General features: G+C 39.8%; 1 protein-coding gene across 4 annotated transcripts in view; it reads right to left on the bottom strand.

Annotated features, from left to right (window-relative positions):
- The window catches only part of LOC128686610 (tetratricopeptide repeat protein 17), a 212,291-nt gene that overhangs the window by 110,840 nt on the left and 83,791 nt on the right, over positions 1–17,660 (bottom strand). For all 4 annotated transcript variants that reach the window (XM_053773558.2, XM_053773555.2, XM_070084264.1 and 1 more), the window contains exons 10-11: positions 16,308–16,448; positions 15,592–15,841 (exon numbers count right to left, since the gene is read on the bottom strand). In XM_053773558.2, the coding sequence (XP_053629533.2) occupies positions 15,592–15,841; positions 16,308–16,448 (391 nt within the window). The remainder of the gene's footprint in view (positions 1–15,591; positions 15,842–16,307; positions 16,449–17,660) is intronic.

Below are 17,660 nucleotides of genomic sequence, written 5' to 3'. Positions count from 1 at the left end.
GATGACTTGGAGGATGTATAAATCTGTATTGGAGGGGAGGAGGGGTAGGGGTCATCCTAGGAAAGGATGAAGAGAGGGGGTGAAAGGTTTTGTGTGCAAGAGTTTTGGACATATAGCAGGCATATTTAAGCGTGTTAGATAGGAGTGAATGAAGTTTTTGGGACTCGATGAGCTGTTGGAATGTGAGCACGGTAATATTTTGTGAAGGGATTCAGGGAAACCTGTTAGCTGGACTTGTGTCTGACTTCCCAGTGGGAAGCACTTCAATGGAGGGGTTTGGGATATTGACTGTTTGGAGTGACATCTCAACTGTTGTATCTGGGTGCCTCTTCAAAGACAGTGATTATGTATGAACAATGGTGAAAGTGTTGAATGATAGTAAAAGTGTATTTTTTTTTTTTTTGGGGGGGGGGGGGGGGGTTCACCCTGCCTCGGTGGGAGACGGCTGATGTGTTGAAAAAAAACTGTAACACTCTTACATTGACTTCTTTTACAACCCCACCTTTTTTTTTTTCCAACAAGATGGCCATTTCCCACCTAGGCAGGGTGACCCAAAAAGAAAGAAAATCCCCAAAACGAAAATACTTCCATCATCATTCAACACTTTCACCTCACTCATACATAATCACTGTTTTTGCAGAGGCACCCAGATACATCAGTTTAGAAGTCTATATAAAGATACAATATAAATAGTGACCTGAAATAACATAATAAACTCCATAGAGAATACAATATTAGGGCCCCAATTATATATATACCATCCTATTACACATCCCTCCAAACTGCCAATATCCCAAACCCCTCCTTTAAAGTGCAGGCATTGTACTTCCCATTTCCAGAACTCAAGTCCGGCTATATAAAAATAACCGGTTTCCCTGAATCCCTTCACTAAATATTACCCTACTCACATTCCAACAGCTTGTCAGGTCCCAAAAACCATTCGTGTCAATTCATTCCTATCTAACACGCTCATGCACGTTTGCTGGAAGTCCAAGTCCCTTACCCACAAAACCTCCTTTATTCCCTCTCTCCAACCTTTTCGAGGACGACCCCTACCCCGCTTTCCTTCCCCTACAGATTTATACGCTCTCCATGTCATTCTACTTTGATCCATTCTCTCCAAATGACCAAACCACCTCAACAACCCCTCTTCAGCCCTCTGACTAATACTTTTATTAACTCCACACCTTCTCCTAATTTCCACACTTCACATTCACATAACATTTACACCACACACTGCCCTTAGACAGGACATCTCCACTGCCTCCAACCACATCCTCGCTGCAGCATTTACAAGCCAAGCTTCACACCCATATAAGTATTGTTACCACTATACTTTCATACATTCCCTTCTTTGCCTCCACTGATAACATTTTTTGTCTCCACATAAACCTCAATGCACCACTCACCTTTTATCCCTCATCAATTCTATGGTTAACCTCATCCCTTTAAGATTTCCCTAAAATGCGACAGAAGAGTGTCATTGTACACGCTGTCAATACGGCTTGCAACAGCAGTGTCAGAATAATATTCATCCATAAATGCTTGCAACTTTGTAAACATTGTACACATTTCCTTAATCTTTGACGAAGGCAACTACCTCCGTCTCTCTTCCTCCTCCTCTGAAGGAAATTCTTGAGTTGTGATCTGTTGCTGTTGCACCTGAAGCTCTTGCAGCTCTGTAGTGGTTAGCTCTCCACCATCGTCCTCCACCAACACCACAAACCTCCAACCCCATGGACTTCCCCAATGCCACAATAGATTCCCCAACTGTCATAGGCTCCTGAGGGTTAGCCCCAAACCCTTCAAAATCCCTCTCTTGTGCACATTGTGGCCACAATTTCCTCCAAGCAGAGTTCAAGGCCCTGTTAGTCACTCCCTCCCAAGCCTTACCTATAAGGTTTATGCAATTGAGGATACTAAAGTGATCTTTCCAAAACTCTCTTAGGGTCAAATGAGTGTCTGAGGTCACTTCAAAGCACTTTTGGAATACTGCTTTGCTGTTCAGTTTTTTCAAGTTTGAAATAACCTGCTGGTCCATGGGCTGGAGGAGAGGAGTAGTATTAGAAGGCAAAACTTCACTTTGATGAAGCTCAACTCCGCCGCAATTTGCTCTTGCAAGTCGTGAGGATGAGCATAAGCATTGTCCATTACCAGGAGGCACTTGAGTGACAATTTATTTTCCAGGAGGTACTTTTTCACAGTGAGGCCAAACACATCATACAACCAGTCCACGAAAATGTCCCTAGTGACCCATGCCTTACTGTTTGCTCTCCACATCACACAATTTAGTCTTGACGACATTGTTTTTTTTGAACACTCTGGGAGTTTCAGAGTGATACATGAGTAAAGGCTTCACTTTGCAATAGGCTTGTGTCCTGGGAGTGCCTTTTCCTCCTGAGTAATGTAGGTCCTGTTTGGCATTTTCTTCCAAAACAGGCCTGTTTCGTCCCAATTAAACACTTGTTGGGGTTTTAATTTTTCAGTTTCTATGTACTCCTTAAAGTCCTGCACATATTTTTCAGCTGCTCTTTTTTCTGAACTGGCAGCCTCACCATGTCTTATCGCACTGTGAATGCCACTATGATTCTTAAATCTCTCAAACCAACCTTTGCTGGCCTTAAATTCATCAACAGCAGCACCATTTGGAGGCATTTTCTTAATGAGATCATCATGCAACTGCCTTGCCTTTTCACATATTACTGACTGAGAAACACCATCTCCTGATAATTTTTTTCATTTATCCACAACAACAACAGTCTCTCCACATCTTCGAGTATTTGCAATCTCTGTTTTGAAAACATACCTGCACCTTTCACAACAGCAGCTTCCTTGATTGCCTTTCTGTTGGCCAAGATAGTAGTGATGGTTGAATGGAGTTTGTTATATAACCTTTCCAACTCAGAGATATGCACTCTACTTTCGTACTTTTCTATTATCTCTTTTTTTAATTCGATAGTACACCTGACACTCTTTACCACAGGGTTGGCACTAGAAGCTTTCTTGTGGCCCATGGTGGCTTATTTAGCAGTTACAAGCACTAAAAACAATGGAATAATACAAAATATATCACATGTACGCGTGGAATCGACCTCAACAGCTTGTAAACAATGGTACACTGGCTATACACGGAGTCTTGGAGTGGCCGGGCCCGCTCAGGCCGCGTGGATGCGTTCAGGATGAAAGCCCTTAGCCGAGTTTTTCGGCGTTGGCCAAGCCAATATTTTTACGCCAAAGAGAGCCGTTAGCCGATTTTGGCATTAGCCAATGCAGCTGTTAGTCAAGGGTCCACTGTACCAACCATTCCAAAACTATATACCACCTGCTTTTAACATCTGTTTTGATCCTATCAATTCCCACCTGCTTTACCCCCTTTCATATTATCCACAGCCTCACACTCCTTCCCCACACTAGCATCTGGCTCTTCCTCACTCCTAAAGGATGTTATAGCTCCTTGGCTAATGCATGAAATCACTGCACCCCTCTCTTCATCAACATTTAACAGCTCCTCAAAATGTTCCTGCTATTTTCCCAATACAGTGGAACCTCAAATATCGAACTTTCTTCGGTCCAGAAGGCTGTTCGAGTGCCTTTACTGAATTAATTTATTCCCATCAGGAATAATGTGAATTAGTTTAGTCCATTTCAGACCCTCAAAAATACACTTATAAAAGCACTTACAAAAATGCACTTACATAATTGGTTGTGTTGGGAGCAGTTCAATTTTTGAGGTTCCACTGTACCTCCAATTCCCCATCTAATAAGTGAAGAAGAATCCTTCCTCCATAAGCCATGTGTGTCATAAGAGGCAACTAAAATGCCAGGAGCAAGGGGCTAGTGATTTCTTATCCTGTATAAATTACTAAATATAAAAAAGATGAAAAACTATAAGGAAAGTGCCTCTTATGTTTTGAGTCACTCTACCTCAGTGGGAGATGGCTGGTGTGTAAAAAAAATATTATTATTATTATTTTCTTTTTAAACAAACTGGCCGTCTCCTACTGCGGTAGGCTGGCCCCAAAAAAGAAGAAACACTTTCAGAATCATTCATTCCACCACTGTTTTGCCAGAGGGGTGCCAATACTACAGTTTAAAACTGCAAATATTCCCAACCCTCTATCAGAGTGCAGGCACAGGCACTGTACTACCACCTCCAGGACTCAAGTCTGGCTAACAGGTTTCCCTGAATTTCTTCATACATGTTACCTTGCTCACACTCCAACAGAATGTCAAGTCATTAAAAACCACTTGCTTCCACTCACTCCTATCTAACACACTCACACATGCTTGTTGGATGTCTAAGCCTCTCGCACACAAAACCTCCTACACCCCCTCTTTCCAGTCTTTCCTAGGATGACCTCTGCCCAGTCTTCCTTCCACTACAGATTTATATGCCTTCCAAGTCATCCTATTTTGTTCCACCCTCTTTAAATGTCTGAGCCACCTCAACAACTCCTCTTCAGCCCTTTGGATAATACTTTTCATAATTCTGCACCTTTTGCTATTCTCCAAGTTAAGGAGGAGGTGTGCAATTCCTAAACATATTATCCTGAGGGCTGAAGAGGAGTTGTTGAGGTTGTTCGGACATTTATTATTATTGTTATTAAAACTGCTATTATTATATTTTCCACAAAAATACTAAATATGTATGTGCCTTTCAGCACTGGTCTTTTGTTTTTTTTGATTTATCAGAAATCATAGGTGACCTGCATTTCAAATACAGCAGTAAACTTGTTTTTCAATGTGTTAGTGTATCAATTTCTGCAAAACGTAAGCCAAGATCAAAATTTAATACCTGTATTATTTGGTGAGTTGAGGTATCTGTGGAGGCAGAGAACATTATCCATGGAGGCAAAGAAAGGAATGTACGAGAGCAGTGGACATGTCGTGGCTAAGGGTAATGTGGGGTGTAAATATTATGCAGAGAATTCATAGTGTGGTAGTTAGAAGGAGGTGTGTTACTAAAAGTATCAGAGGGCTGAAGAGGGGCTGTTGAGGTAGTTTGGTCATTTAGAGAGAATGGAACAAAGCAGAATGACTTGGAGAGCATATAAATCTGTAGAGGAAGGAAGGTGGGGTAGGGGTCGTCCCCGAAAAGGTTGGAGGGAGGGGGTAAAGGAGGTTTTGTGGGAGACGAGCTTGGACTTCCAGCAAGCATGTGTGAGCATGTTAGACAGGAGTGAATGATGACAAATGGTTTTTGGGACCTGATGAGCTGTTGGAGTGTGAGCAGGGTAATATTTTGCGAAGGGATTCAGGGAAACTGGTTAGCTGGACTTGAGTCCTGGAAATGGGAAGTACCATGCTTGCACTTTAAAGAAGGGGTTTAGGATATTGGCAGTTTGGAGAGACGTCTAAACTGTTGTATCTGAGCGCCTCTGCAAAGATAGTGATTATATATGAATGATAGTGAAAGTGTTGAATGATGATGAAAGTTTTTTTCTTTCTTTTCAGGTTTTTCTTCCTTTTTGGATCACCCTATCATGGTGGGAAATGATTGACGTGCTAAAAAAAAAAAATTATTTGGATGGATGGAACAAAATAGAATGACTTCAAGAGTGAATAAACCTATAGTGGAGGGAAGGCAGGGTAGAGGTAGGCCTAGGAAAGGTTGGAGGGAGGGGAATAAAGGAGGTTTCGTGTGCAAGGGGCTTGGACTTCCAGCAAGCATGTGTGAGCATGTTAGATAGAAGCGAATGGAGACAAATGGTTTTTAGAACTTGACGTACTGTTGGAGTGTGAGATTCCCTGAAGAGATTCAGGGAAACCAGCAGGCAGGACTAGAGTCCTGGAGATGGGAAGTACAGTGTCTGCACTCTGAAGGAGGGGTGTTAATGATGCAATTTTATAACTGTAGTGTAAGCATGCCTCTGGCAAGACAGTGATGGAGTGAACGATGTTGAAAGTTTTTCTTTTTCAGGCTACCCTACCTTGGTGGAAAATGGCTGATTTTTTTTTTTCAACAAGTCGGCCGTCTCCCACCGAGGCAGGGTGACCCAAAAAAGAAAGAAAATCCCCAAAAAGAAAATACTTTCATCATCATTCAACACTTTCACCACACTCGCACATTATCACTGTTTTTGCAGAGGTGCTCAGAATACAACAGTCTAGAAGCATACACATATAAAGATACACAACATATCCCTCCAAACTGCTGATGTGTTAATAAAAAAATATTATTATTTACTTTTAATTAGGTTTGGTTACTTATCTACATTAAGACCATATAAGAATACTGCAATATACATTAATAGGTGGGACCAGAAAATATTAACATTGTTGAAGCAGCATTTAACATAGGGAAAGGGGAGGTGGACCAAAACTCCTGGGAGAAGAGAAAGGGAACCAATATTACAAGAAGGAAAATATCTACCCCTACAATTTCATCATCACTTACTCTATCCCTGTCTTGCCAGAGGTGCACCTACTCTACAGTTAAAAAAACATCACATCAACACCCCTTCCAGAGTGCAGGCACTGTACTTACCATGTCCAGGACTCAATCAGCTAACTGGTTTCTCTGAGTCTCTTCATAAATGTTACTTTGTTCACACTCCAACAGCATGTCAAGTCATAAAAATCATTCATCTCCACTCGCTCTTATGTAACATGCTCACGCACACTTTTGGAAGTCCAAGCCCCTCGCCCACAAAACCTCCTCTACCCCCTCCCTCCAACCTTTCCTAGGATGACCCCTACCCTGCCTTTCTTCCATTACAGATATATATGCCCTCCAAGTCATTCTATTTTGTTCCATCCTCTCTATATGTCCAAACCACCTCAACAACCCTTCCTCTGGATAATACTTTTGTCCCCTGGATAATAATTTTGGAAACCTCACACTTTCTAATCTCCAAGCTATGGATTCTCTGTATTATATTCACACTGCACATTACCTTCAGACACAACATCTCTACTACCTTCAGCCTTCTCCTTGTTGCAACATTCACCACTCATGCTTCACACCCATAAAAGAGCACTGGTACCACTATATTCTCATACATTTCCCTCTTTGCTGCTAAGGATAACGTCATTTAAACACTCAAAATACATAGTGCAGTGCCAGTATAAAGTAGGTGGTGTGATTCCCGCTAAAATAATGGTCATCTCAGATCGACTGTAGGAAATGGCTGTTAAAAAAATATATACACAGTGAAACCTCAGTACACGAACAGCTCCTTACTTGAGCAAAGCTCAGCACTCGACATAACAAACACGACCTGCCAGAACTTTGCTGTAAACTATTTCGTGTTTCTTCATTTTTTTTTTGGTATTACTTGTATAAAGAAGTCACCATGGGGCCTAAGAAGATTAGTGGTAACAGCCAACCAAACAGAAAATTGGTTGGGAAGAACCTCTTTGATACTCAAAAGGATTGGCACTTGAACAACCTTTTGAAATGAATTAAGTTTGTGTACTGAAGTTCCATTGTATATATGCTTTGGTACATAAATTGCAAAAACAAATGAAGAAATGTAGATTTTTTGCCAATTATGGCAGTCTTAATTTTTTTTTTTAACACATTGGCCATTTCCCACCAAGGCAGGGTGACCTAAAAAGAAAGAAAAGCCCAAAAAGAAAGAAAAAAACTTTCATCATCATTCAACACTTTCAACATCACTCATACATAATCAATCTTTGCAGAGGGACTCAGGTACGACAGTTTAGATGTCCCTCCAAACTGTACAGCAATAATATATTAATTTTGGATTAAATTGTTCTTGGTTGTTTAAGGACTAAATCCATATCTTTAACCCTTGCAGGGTTTTTGACGTACTAGTACGTCTTACGTGCCAGGGTTATTGACGTACTAGTACGCATAAATTCTAGCATCCTCAAATCAAGCAGGAAAAGGCTGGTAGGCTTAGATGTGAGAGAATGGGTCTCTGGTCAGCGTGCGTGGTACAAAAAAAATTGGGGACCCAGTGGTGCATTGTGGGAAAGTCATTTTATTACACCTTGTTCACCATGTCTAGCGCTAAGAAACTCCTCACTCCTCGGCTAACTGGGGCTCTTTTGTTCCCAAGTGACAGTTCAAACACAGATGGAGGTGTCAGTGAAAATGAATTTCATGGTTTTGAGGAGTTTGTGACTGAAAGCAATGCCCAGGAAACCAGAAGGAAGGAAGGAAGGAAGGTAGGAAGAAAGGGAGGAAGGAAGGAAGAGATGAGAGGAAGGAAGAAAGGAAGAGATGAGAGGATGGAAGGAGACCATCAACCTAGGATAACCCAAAAAATTCAGACAGTGAAGGGAAGGGATGGGCGTTGACAGGCAGTGAGGGTGGTGAGTGATGGTGTGATGTGTCATTGTGACAGTAATTATGCCAGTGACTCAGCATATTTACAAGTCCACCCCCACACAACAACTACAAGCTTAACAGAAGCCGTAGCAGCTCTAAGAAGTGTCCAGTGACTTTGTATGTGTATATATATGATAGAAAAAATAGTAATAAACAACATTTTTTATTGTTGGTTTGTGTAAACATGTTTTGTAAACAATATAATAACTGTTTGTGCGGCTATTGTGGGTTATTGTGTAGCATACAACGGATGAATATACATTCAATATACCTTATATTGGTCTCACAGGCCATAAAAGGTACTTGAAGGAAGAAAGGAAGGATGGAAGAAGGAAGGAAGGAAGGAAGGAAGGAAGGAAGGAAGGAAGGAAGGAAGGAAGGAAGGAAGGAAGGAAGGAAGGAAGGAAGGAGGGAAGGAGGGAAGGAGGGAAGGAGGGAAGGAAGGAAGGAAGGAAGGAAGGAAGGAAGGAAGGAAGGAAGGAAGGAGGGAAGGAAGGAAGGAAGGAAGGAAGGAAGGAAGGAAGGGAGGGAGGGAAGGTAGGTAGGTAGGAAGAAGGGAAGGTAGGTAGGAAGAAGGGAAGGTAGGTAGGAAGAATGGAAGGTAGGTAGGAAGAGATGAGAGGAAGGAAGGAGGGAAGGTAGGTAGGTAGGAAGGAAGGAGGGAAGGTAGGTAGGTAGGAAGGAAGGAGGGAAGGTAGGTAGGAAGGAAGGAGGGAAGGTAGGTAGGTAGGAAGGAAGGTAGGTGTGTGGGAAGGAAGGGATGTGTTGTGGAAAGCAGTGAGGGTTAATGAATGGAGGTATGATGCATCTTTGTGACACAAGACATGCCAGTGACTCAGCACATTTACAAGTCCACCCACACACAATTACAAGCTTTCAGAACCTCTTGTAGTTGCAGGAACCTGTCCAGCGACTCTGTGTGTGTATATATATGATAGAAAAAAGTAATAAACAACATTTTTTTTTGATGGTTTGTATAAACATGTTCTGTAAACAATATAATGACAGCAAAGTTTATGCTGTTATTGTGTAGTATACAATGAGTGAATATATACCAAATAGTCTTTATATTGGTCTCAGAGGCCATAAAAGTTACTTGAAAAAATAAAATATTAAAAAATAAAAAAAAAAGTCTTTTGTCTGTCTCATAAATATGCAAGATTACAGGCATGTCTTGCTACTTCTACTTACACTTAGGTCACACTACACATACATGTACACATTTACTTATACACACTCATCTGAGTTTTCTTTGATTTTATCTTAATAGTTCTTGGTCTCATTAATTTTCCTTTTATATCCATGGGGAAGTGGAATAAGAATCTTTCCTCCGTAAGCCATGCGTGTTGTAAAAGTCAACGAAAATGCCGGGAACAATGGGCTAGTAACCCCTTTTCCTGTAAAGATTACTAAAAAGAATAAGAAGAAGAAAATTGTCAAAGTGGGAAGTCTGAATGTGTGTGGATGTTGTGCAGATGATAAGAAAGAGATGATTGTGGATGTTATGAATGAGAAGAAGCTGGATGTCCTGGCTTTAAGTGAAACAAAGCTGAAGGGGGTGGGAGAGTTTCAGTGGAGAGGAATAAATGGGATTAGGTCAGGGGTTTCAAATAGAGTTAGAGCTAAAGAAGGAGTAGCAATAATGTTGAAGGATAAGCTATGGCAGGAAAAGAGGGACTATAAATGTATTAATTCAAGGATTATGTGGAGTAAAATAAAGATTGGATGTGAAAAGTGGGTTATAATAAGCGTGTATGCACCTGGAGAAGAGAGAAGTGTAGAGGAGAGAGAGAGATTTTGGGAAATGTTGAGTGAATGCGTGGGGAGTTTTGAATCAAGTGTGAGAGTAATGGTGGTTGGGGATTTCAATGCTAAAGTGGGTAAAAATGTTATGGAAGGAGTAGTAGGTAAATTTGGGGTGCCAGGGGTAAATGTAAATGGGGGAGCCTTTAATTGAGCTATGTGTAGAAAGAAATTTGGTAATAAGTAATACATATTTTATGAAAAAGAGGATAAATAAATATACAAGGTATGATGTAGCACATAATGAAAGTAGTTTATTAGATTATGTATTGGTGGATAAAAGGTTGATGGGTAGGCTCCAGGATGTACATGTTTATAGAGGGGCAACTGATATATCAGATCATTATTTAGTTGTAGCTACAGTTAGAGTAAGAGGTAGATGGGAAAAGAGGAAGGTGGCAACAACAAGTAAGAGGGAGGTGAAAGTGTATAAACTAAGGGAGGAGGAAGTTCGGGTGAGATATAAGCGACTATTGGCAGAAAGGTGGGCTAGTGCAAAGATGAGTAGTGGGGGGGTTGAAGAGGGTTGGAATAGTTTTAAAAATGTAGTATTAGAATGTGGGGCAGAAGTTTGTGGTTATAGGAGGGTGGGGGCAGGAGGAAAGAGGAGTGATTGGTGGAATGATGAAGTAAAGGGTGTGATAAAAGAGAAAAAGGTAGCTTATGAGAGGTTTTTACAAAGCAGAAGTGTTATAAGAAGAGCAGAGTATATGGAGAGTAAAAGAAAGGTAAAGAGAGTGGTGAGAGAGTGCAAAAGGAGAGCAGATGATAGAGTGGGAGAGGCACTGTCAAGAAATTTTAATGAAAATAAGAAAAAATTTTGGAGTGAGTTAAACAAGTTAAGAAAGCCTAGGGAAAATATGGATTTGTCAGTTAAAAACAGAGTAGGGGAGTTAGTAGATGGGGAGATGGAGGTATTGGGTAGATGCCGAGAATATTTTGAGGAACTTTTAAATGTTAAGGAAGAAACAGAGGTAGTAATTTCATGCACTGGTCAGGGAGGTATACCATCTTTTAGGAGTGAAGAAGAGCAGAATGTAAGTGTGGGGGAGGTACGTGAGGCATTACGTAAAATGAAAGGGGGTAAAGCAGCTGGAACTGATGGGATCATGACAGAAATGTTAAAAGCAGGGGGGGATATAGTGTTGGAGTGGTTGGTACTCTTGTTTAATAAATGTATGAAAGAGGGGAACGTACCTAGGGATTGGCAGAGAGCATGTATAGTCCCTTTATATAAAGGGAAAGGGGACAAAAGAGACTGTAAAAATTATAGAGGAATAAGCTTACTGAGTATACCAGGAAAAGTGTACGGTAGGGTTATAATTGAAAGAATTAGAGGTAAGACAGAATGTACGATTGCGGATGAGCAAGGAGGTTTTAGAGTGGGTAGGGGATGTGTAGATCAGGTGTTTACATTGAAGCATATATGTGAACAGTATTTAGATAAAGATAGGGAAGTTTTTATTGCATTTATGGATTTAGAAAAGGCATATGATAGAGTGGATAGAGGAGCAATGTGGCAGATGTTGCAAGTATATGGAATAGGTGGTAAGTTATTAAATGCTGTAAAGAGTTTTTATGAGGATAGTGAGGCTCAGGTTAGGGTGTGTAGAAGAGAGGGAGACTACTTCCCGGTAAAAGTAGGTCTTAGACAGGGATGTGTAATGTCACCATGGTTGTTTAATATATTTATAGATGGGGTTGTAAAGGAAGTAAATGCTAGGGTGTTTGGGAGAGGGGTGGGATTAAATTATGGGGAATCAAATTCAAAATGGGAATTGACACAGTTACTTTTTGCTGATGATACTGTGCTTATGGGAGATTCTAAAGAAAAATTGCAAAGGTTAGTGGATGAGTTTGGGAATGTGTGTAAAGGTAGAAAGTTGAAAGTGAACATAGAAAAGAATAAGGTGATGAGGGTGTCAAATGATTTAGATAAAGAAAAATTGGATATCAAATTGGGGAGGAGGAGTATGGAAGAAGTGAATGTTTTCAGATACTTGGGAGTTGACGTGTCGGCGGATGGATTTATGAAGGATGAGGTTAATCATAGAATTGATGAGGGAAAAAAGGTGAGTGGTGCGTTGAGGTATATGTGGAGTCAAAAAACGTTATCTATGGAGGCAAAGAAAGGAATGTATGAAAGTATAGTAGTACCAACACTCTTATATGGGTGTGAAGCTTGGGTGGTAAATGCAGCAGCGAGGAGACGGTTGGAGGCAGTGGAGATGTCCTGTTTAAGGGCAATGTGTGGTGTAAATATTATGCAGAAAATTCGGAGTGTGGAAATTAGGAGAAGGTGTGGAGTTAATAAAAGTATTAGTCAGAGGGCAGAAGAGGGGTTGTTGAGGTGGTATGGTCATTTAGAGAGAATGGATCAAAGTAGAATGACATGGAAAGCATATAAATCTATAGGGGAAGGAAGGCGGGGTAGGGGTCGTCCTCGAAAGGGTTGGAGAGAGGGGGTAAAGGAGGTTTTGTGGGTAAGGGGCTTGGACTTCCAGCAAGCGTGCGTGAGCGTGTTAGATAGGAGTGAATGGAGATGAATGGTACTTGGGAACTGACGATCTGTTGGAGTGTGAGCAGGGTAATATTTAGTGAAGGGATTCAGGGAAACCGGTTATTTTCATATAGTCGGACTTGAGTCCTGGAAATGGGAAGTACAATGCCTGCACTTTAAAGGAGGGGTTGGGATATTGGCAGTTTGGAGGGATATGTTGTGTATCTTTATATGTGTATGCTTCTAGACTGTTGTATTCTGAGCACCTCTGCAAAAACAGTGATAATGTGCGAGTGTGGTGAAAGTGTTGAATGATGATGAAAGTATTTTCTTTTTGGGGATTTTCTTTCTTTTTTGGGTCACCCTGCCTCGGTGGGAGACGGCCGACTTGTTGAAAAAAAAAAAAAAAAAAAAAAAAAAAAAAAAGAAAAAAAAAAAAAACTATTACCGGGTGACTGGCAGTTGGCGATGTTTCCATAAGCAGTTCAATTTCTGTCAACCTCACACCTCCATATCTCCGTAAGTCTTCTTTCTTTCAACACACTGGCCGTATCCCACCAAGGCGGGGTGGCCCAAAATGAAAAACAAAAGTTTCTCCTTTTACATTTAGTAATACATGTATATACAGGAGAAGAGGTTACTAGCCCCTTGCTCCTGGCATTTAAGTCGCCTCTTACAACACGCATGGCTTACGGAGGAAGAATTCTGTTCCACTTCCCCATGGAGGTAAGAGGAAATAAACAAGAACAAGAAGTAGAAAGAAAAATAGAAGAAAACCCAGAGGGGTGTGTGTATATACATATATGCTTGTACATGTATGTGTAGTGTGACCTAAGTGTAAGTAAAAGTACCAAGACGTACCTGAAACCTTGCATGTTTATGAGACAGAAAAATGGACACCAACAATCCTACCATCATGTAAAACAATTACAGGTTTCCGTTTTACACTCACTTGGCAGGACGGTAGTACCTCCCTGGGCGGTTGCTGTCTACCAACCTACTACCTAGGATCTCCGTAAGTATTGATCACAAAAAATATTTTGGGGGCCTATAATACTCACAAAAACGCTCTATCATTTCACACGAAAAAATAATTTTTTTTTTTTCGAAAATTTTTCGACCCTGAGAACAAGTTTGGGAGAGGGCCTGTCAACCCTCAAAGGGTTAATGTACAGTATATGACTAGTGCATGTGTAGTATGCTCATTTTTTTTTATATAAAAATAAACAAAGAAATGTGGAGGTTTTTTCCTGATTCTGGCAATATGTTAACTGGGAGTGAGGGCAGGAAGGCGAGAAAGTGTCAATTTGTTGCTCACAGGACCTTAACAGGTTCACATCACGTGTGCTGGAAGGGCAGCGGCAGTAGATGTAGTTTGGACAATAAAGTGCTGACACAGCTTTACAGTGGCAATGCTGTCATTAATCACAATCGTGAATAGCTAAAATTATGAGATAAGAAGGGAAAGAGGAAGGAAGATGAGAATAGGAAAGGTATAGAGAGGGGAGGGAGAGAAAGGGAGGGGTAAAGAATGGGATGGGATAAGGGGGGAAGGAAAAAAAAGTAGGAAGGAAGGGAGAGAAGAACAGGGAGAAAAAATAAAAAGGTAGAGAAGTAAGGAGAAAGGGAAAGCATGAGAGACAAGTAGGGTGATGTGCAGTCACAATTTTACAGGTTCATAACATCCCTAGTCCAAACAGAAACTGGTGAGAAAAATAGGAAGAGTGGATGTTAGATGGTTTATCGAATTTTGGATTTGATAAAGAACACCTTACCTGAGAAGCCTGATAGGCTGAGAAGCCTATTTTACCAAAAAGCCATTTCATTTAATTAACTTAGTTTTGCATTCAGTTCTATTTTAATCTTTTTTTTTTTTAATTTCACAACAGAAGAGATTAAATTTTTCTTACATGAACATAATAAATGTTCTCTGTGGCCCATTAAGATTTGGTTAACACCAGGTTGTATTCTCAAAGAATACTGCTTGCACTCAGACTGTATATAGCGTAAGCAGCAAAGGATAATACTGCGCTGCTGTTGAAGTCATGGGTTCCTAACCCCTGGATCATGACACAATTTTGGATCACCAAGCCATTTTTAGGAGAAAGTCCTAATGGGAAAATGTCAACATGACTGTGCCATCAAGTTCAGTTCTTGTCCCAATAATGTTTCTAATTTATAGAAGAAGAATTGCAAGATGAAAGAAGACTATGTATATGAATATGTTCACAGATTATTAAAAGATCCTATGCAAAACAAGCAATACAAAAGACTCAAAATTCCTAAAAGAGGACCTGATAAATTTAGCTAGTGGAGCGACAGATATGTGATGAAATTTAATATGAAAATGAAAATGTGAGAAAGCAATAACAAATGAAGTGCATATAAATTGTATAACAGAGTACTAAAAGTGTCAGAAAGAGAAAGGAATCTAGGAGTCATCATTGACCAAATACTGTTGCTAAAAGATCACAAATGAAATTATAAACTGATATACTGCAGAAACAAAGTACAAAATAGCTTTCAGATAAAATGATAGAGAAATACCCTTATTCCTCCCCCCAAAAATGAGGTTCAAAGCATAAAATTATGTTAGGTTAAAATTGAAATGTGCAGCAGTGGTGGGGTGTCCATGCTTAAACATACCGACAAGAAAGAAAAAAGTCCAAAGACAGGACAAATACTAAAAATGTTGTAATTGGTTGACAGAAATGAGAAGAAATAAAATAACTATATAAAAGGTTATAGAATATAAAAATTAAGACTTCTTAGCACCATCAGCAACATAACAAAACCATCAACACACATAAAAAGAAGTTAAACTGAGAAAAAGCAACATACATTAATAAAAAATACATTACTAAAAATTTTTCAAAGAAAGGAAGATTAATGTATGAAAAGTTTTAAATCCTTGTATAAAACTTCATCTTTGGTCTGACTTCTTTTGATTAAAGAGCTGGAACCCTTCGAAGTGGACAGTAGAACTTGCCCTTTTCATGGCACTGCTGATACGTTGTCCTATCTCAGCTTCTACACCTTGATACCCATACTTCATTAAATAAGGGACTGCGTGCGGATCGCGATTGCGTGTTGTAAGAGTGTGCCGCTCTTTGATACCAGGGATGTCATCAATTCCTTCAACTGTATCTCCTAGTCTCTCACAAATAGGTGGATGCCAAGGTAAAGGATGCTCCTCACTGAAGCTCACATCGATGTCATCACTCAGGAAACGAACTACTCTATAAATAAGAGATGAAAGATCAATAAATTACTGTAGTTGTTTTGTTGCAATCATACTGCAGTATTTAATATAATAACAATATAAACTTTTTTCATACTTTACTTGAATTTTAATAGCCCAAAATTTATTCTTTAATAAGAGCTCATTGAAAAATAGGTTACCTGTGACTTGATAATGGTCCTGGCCAGACCAAAATATTATAAAAAAAACTTATCTTAAATTTGTAGGCTAGTTACAAAGAGCTCTCTGCTTCATAAAATGAGAAGAATAAAATAAGAAAATATCCTAACATTCTGTTAGGATCCACCAGAGGGGGTTATGGATGTTATCCAGTAAAATCTCAGCAAAATCTGTATTTCATGAAATACAGAATTTGCTAAGATTTCATGAAAAAATGAATAGTATATAACATAATTGGATGTACAACTACAAAAAAAGGTGAAAACAAAGGAAATTATTCTTACGAGAATCCTTTATTTTCAGCTGGGAGGAAGACAGAGGGGAAGTCATCCCACTGAGGCAACAAAGGAGCCTTCTCACACTGTTCTGCTGTTGGAAAATCTTCACCTAATGTCATATCCAGTATACCAGGACTACCACCATTCCTATGAAGAAAGCTTATCAATAAATACACATAGCAGTACAGGTATATTTGAAAGACAGAAGAAAAATGTCTAGAATAAAGATCTATCAAGTGACTTGGTAAAAATTTCCAGTCTCTAAACTATCATCTAACAAGTGCTGTTTCTAAGGGTCTAAATTTTCTCCCTTTGGTTTTCATTAATACAGTATTACAGGGAAATCCAAAATGGATTTCTTCTTCTTTCAACAAACTGGCCATATCCCACCAAAGCAGCATGGCCCAAGAAGAAAAACAAAAGCTTCTCTTTTAAACTTTAGTAATGTATACAGGAGATGGGGTTACTAGCCCTAAAACAGATTTCACATCCTAATAAAAAATTATACATTATTTTCAAGAGGACTGTTACAGTAAATCTGACAAACATCCTCATGCAAATTCTGTCTATGCTGGACTGTAAGCAACTTGTACCAACAGCCTACTCAAACAGGCCAGCAACTAAATCTAGTCATAAAAAAGACCAAGGAAACAGTGACTCCTGAAACTATCATCAGACCCTTCTCATCTAATGGTTATTGCAGGGAAAGAAGAGGAGTGGCTGGTGGAATGATGAGGTAAAAAGAGTGGTAAGAGGAAAAGTTATCAAATGAGAGATTTTTGTAAAGCAGGAATGATATGAGGAGGAAGGAGCACATAGAGAGAAAAAGGGAACTTAAGAGCAGTAAGGGAATGTAAAAAGAGAGCAAATGAAAGAGTGGGTGAGGTGCTGTCAGCAAATTTTGCTGAGAATAAGAAAAAGTTTTGGAACGAGATTAGTAAGTTGAGAAAGCCTAAGGAACGAATGGATTTGACAGTTAAAAGCAGAAGAGGAGAGCTATTCGATGGGGAGCTGGAGGTATCAGGAAGATGGAGGGAATAGTTTGAGGAACTGTTTGTATAATTTTACTGGATATTCCTTTGAGAAGTGATCCACAAATGCCTGTGATCACAGGCAAGGTTGAACTAGGTTGAACGGTTTGAGGAATTGTTAAATGCTGATAAAGAGAAGGAAGCTGTGATTTCATACACTGGCCAGGGAGGTATAACATCTTTCATGAGTGAGGAATAGCCAGATGTGAGTGTGGGGAAGGTGCATGAGACTATGGATAGAATGAAAGGGAGTAAAGCTGATGGGACTGATGGGATCAAGACAAAAATGTTAAAAGCAGGTAGGGATATAGTTTTGCAGTGGCTGGTA

This window comes from Cherax quadricarinatus, chromosome 12 (assembly GCF_038502225.1).
Source record: "Cherax quadricarinatus isolate ZL_2023a chromosome 12, ASM3850222v1, whole genome shotgun sequence".
In the NCBI taxonomy this organism is placed as follows: Eukaryota; Metazoa; Arthropoda; class Malacostraca; order Decapoda; family Parastacidae; genus Cherax; species Cherax quadricarinatus.
This window is presented reverse-complemented; position numbering and strand designations above follow the sequence as displayed.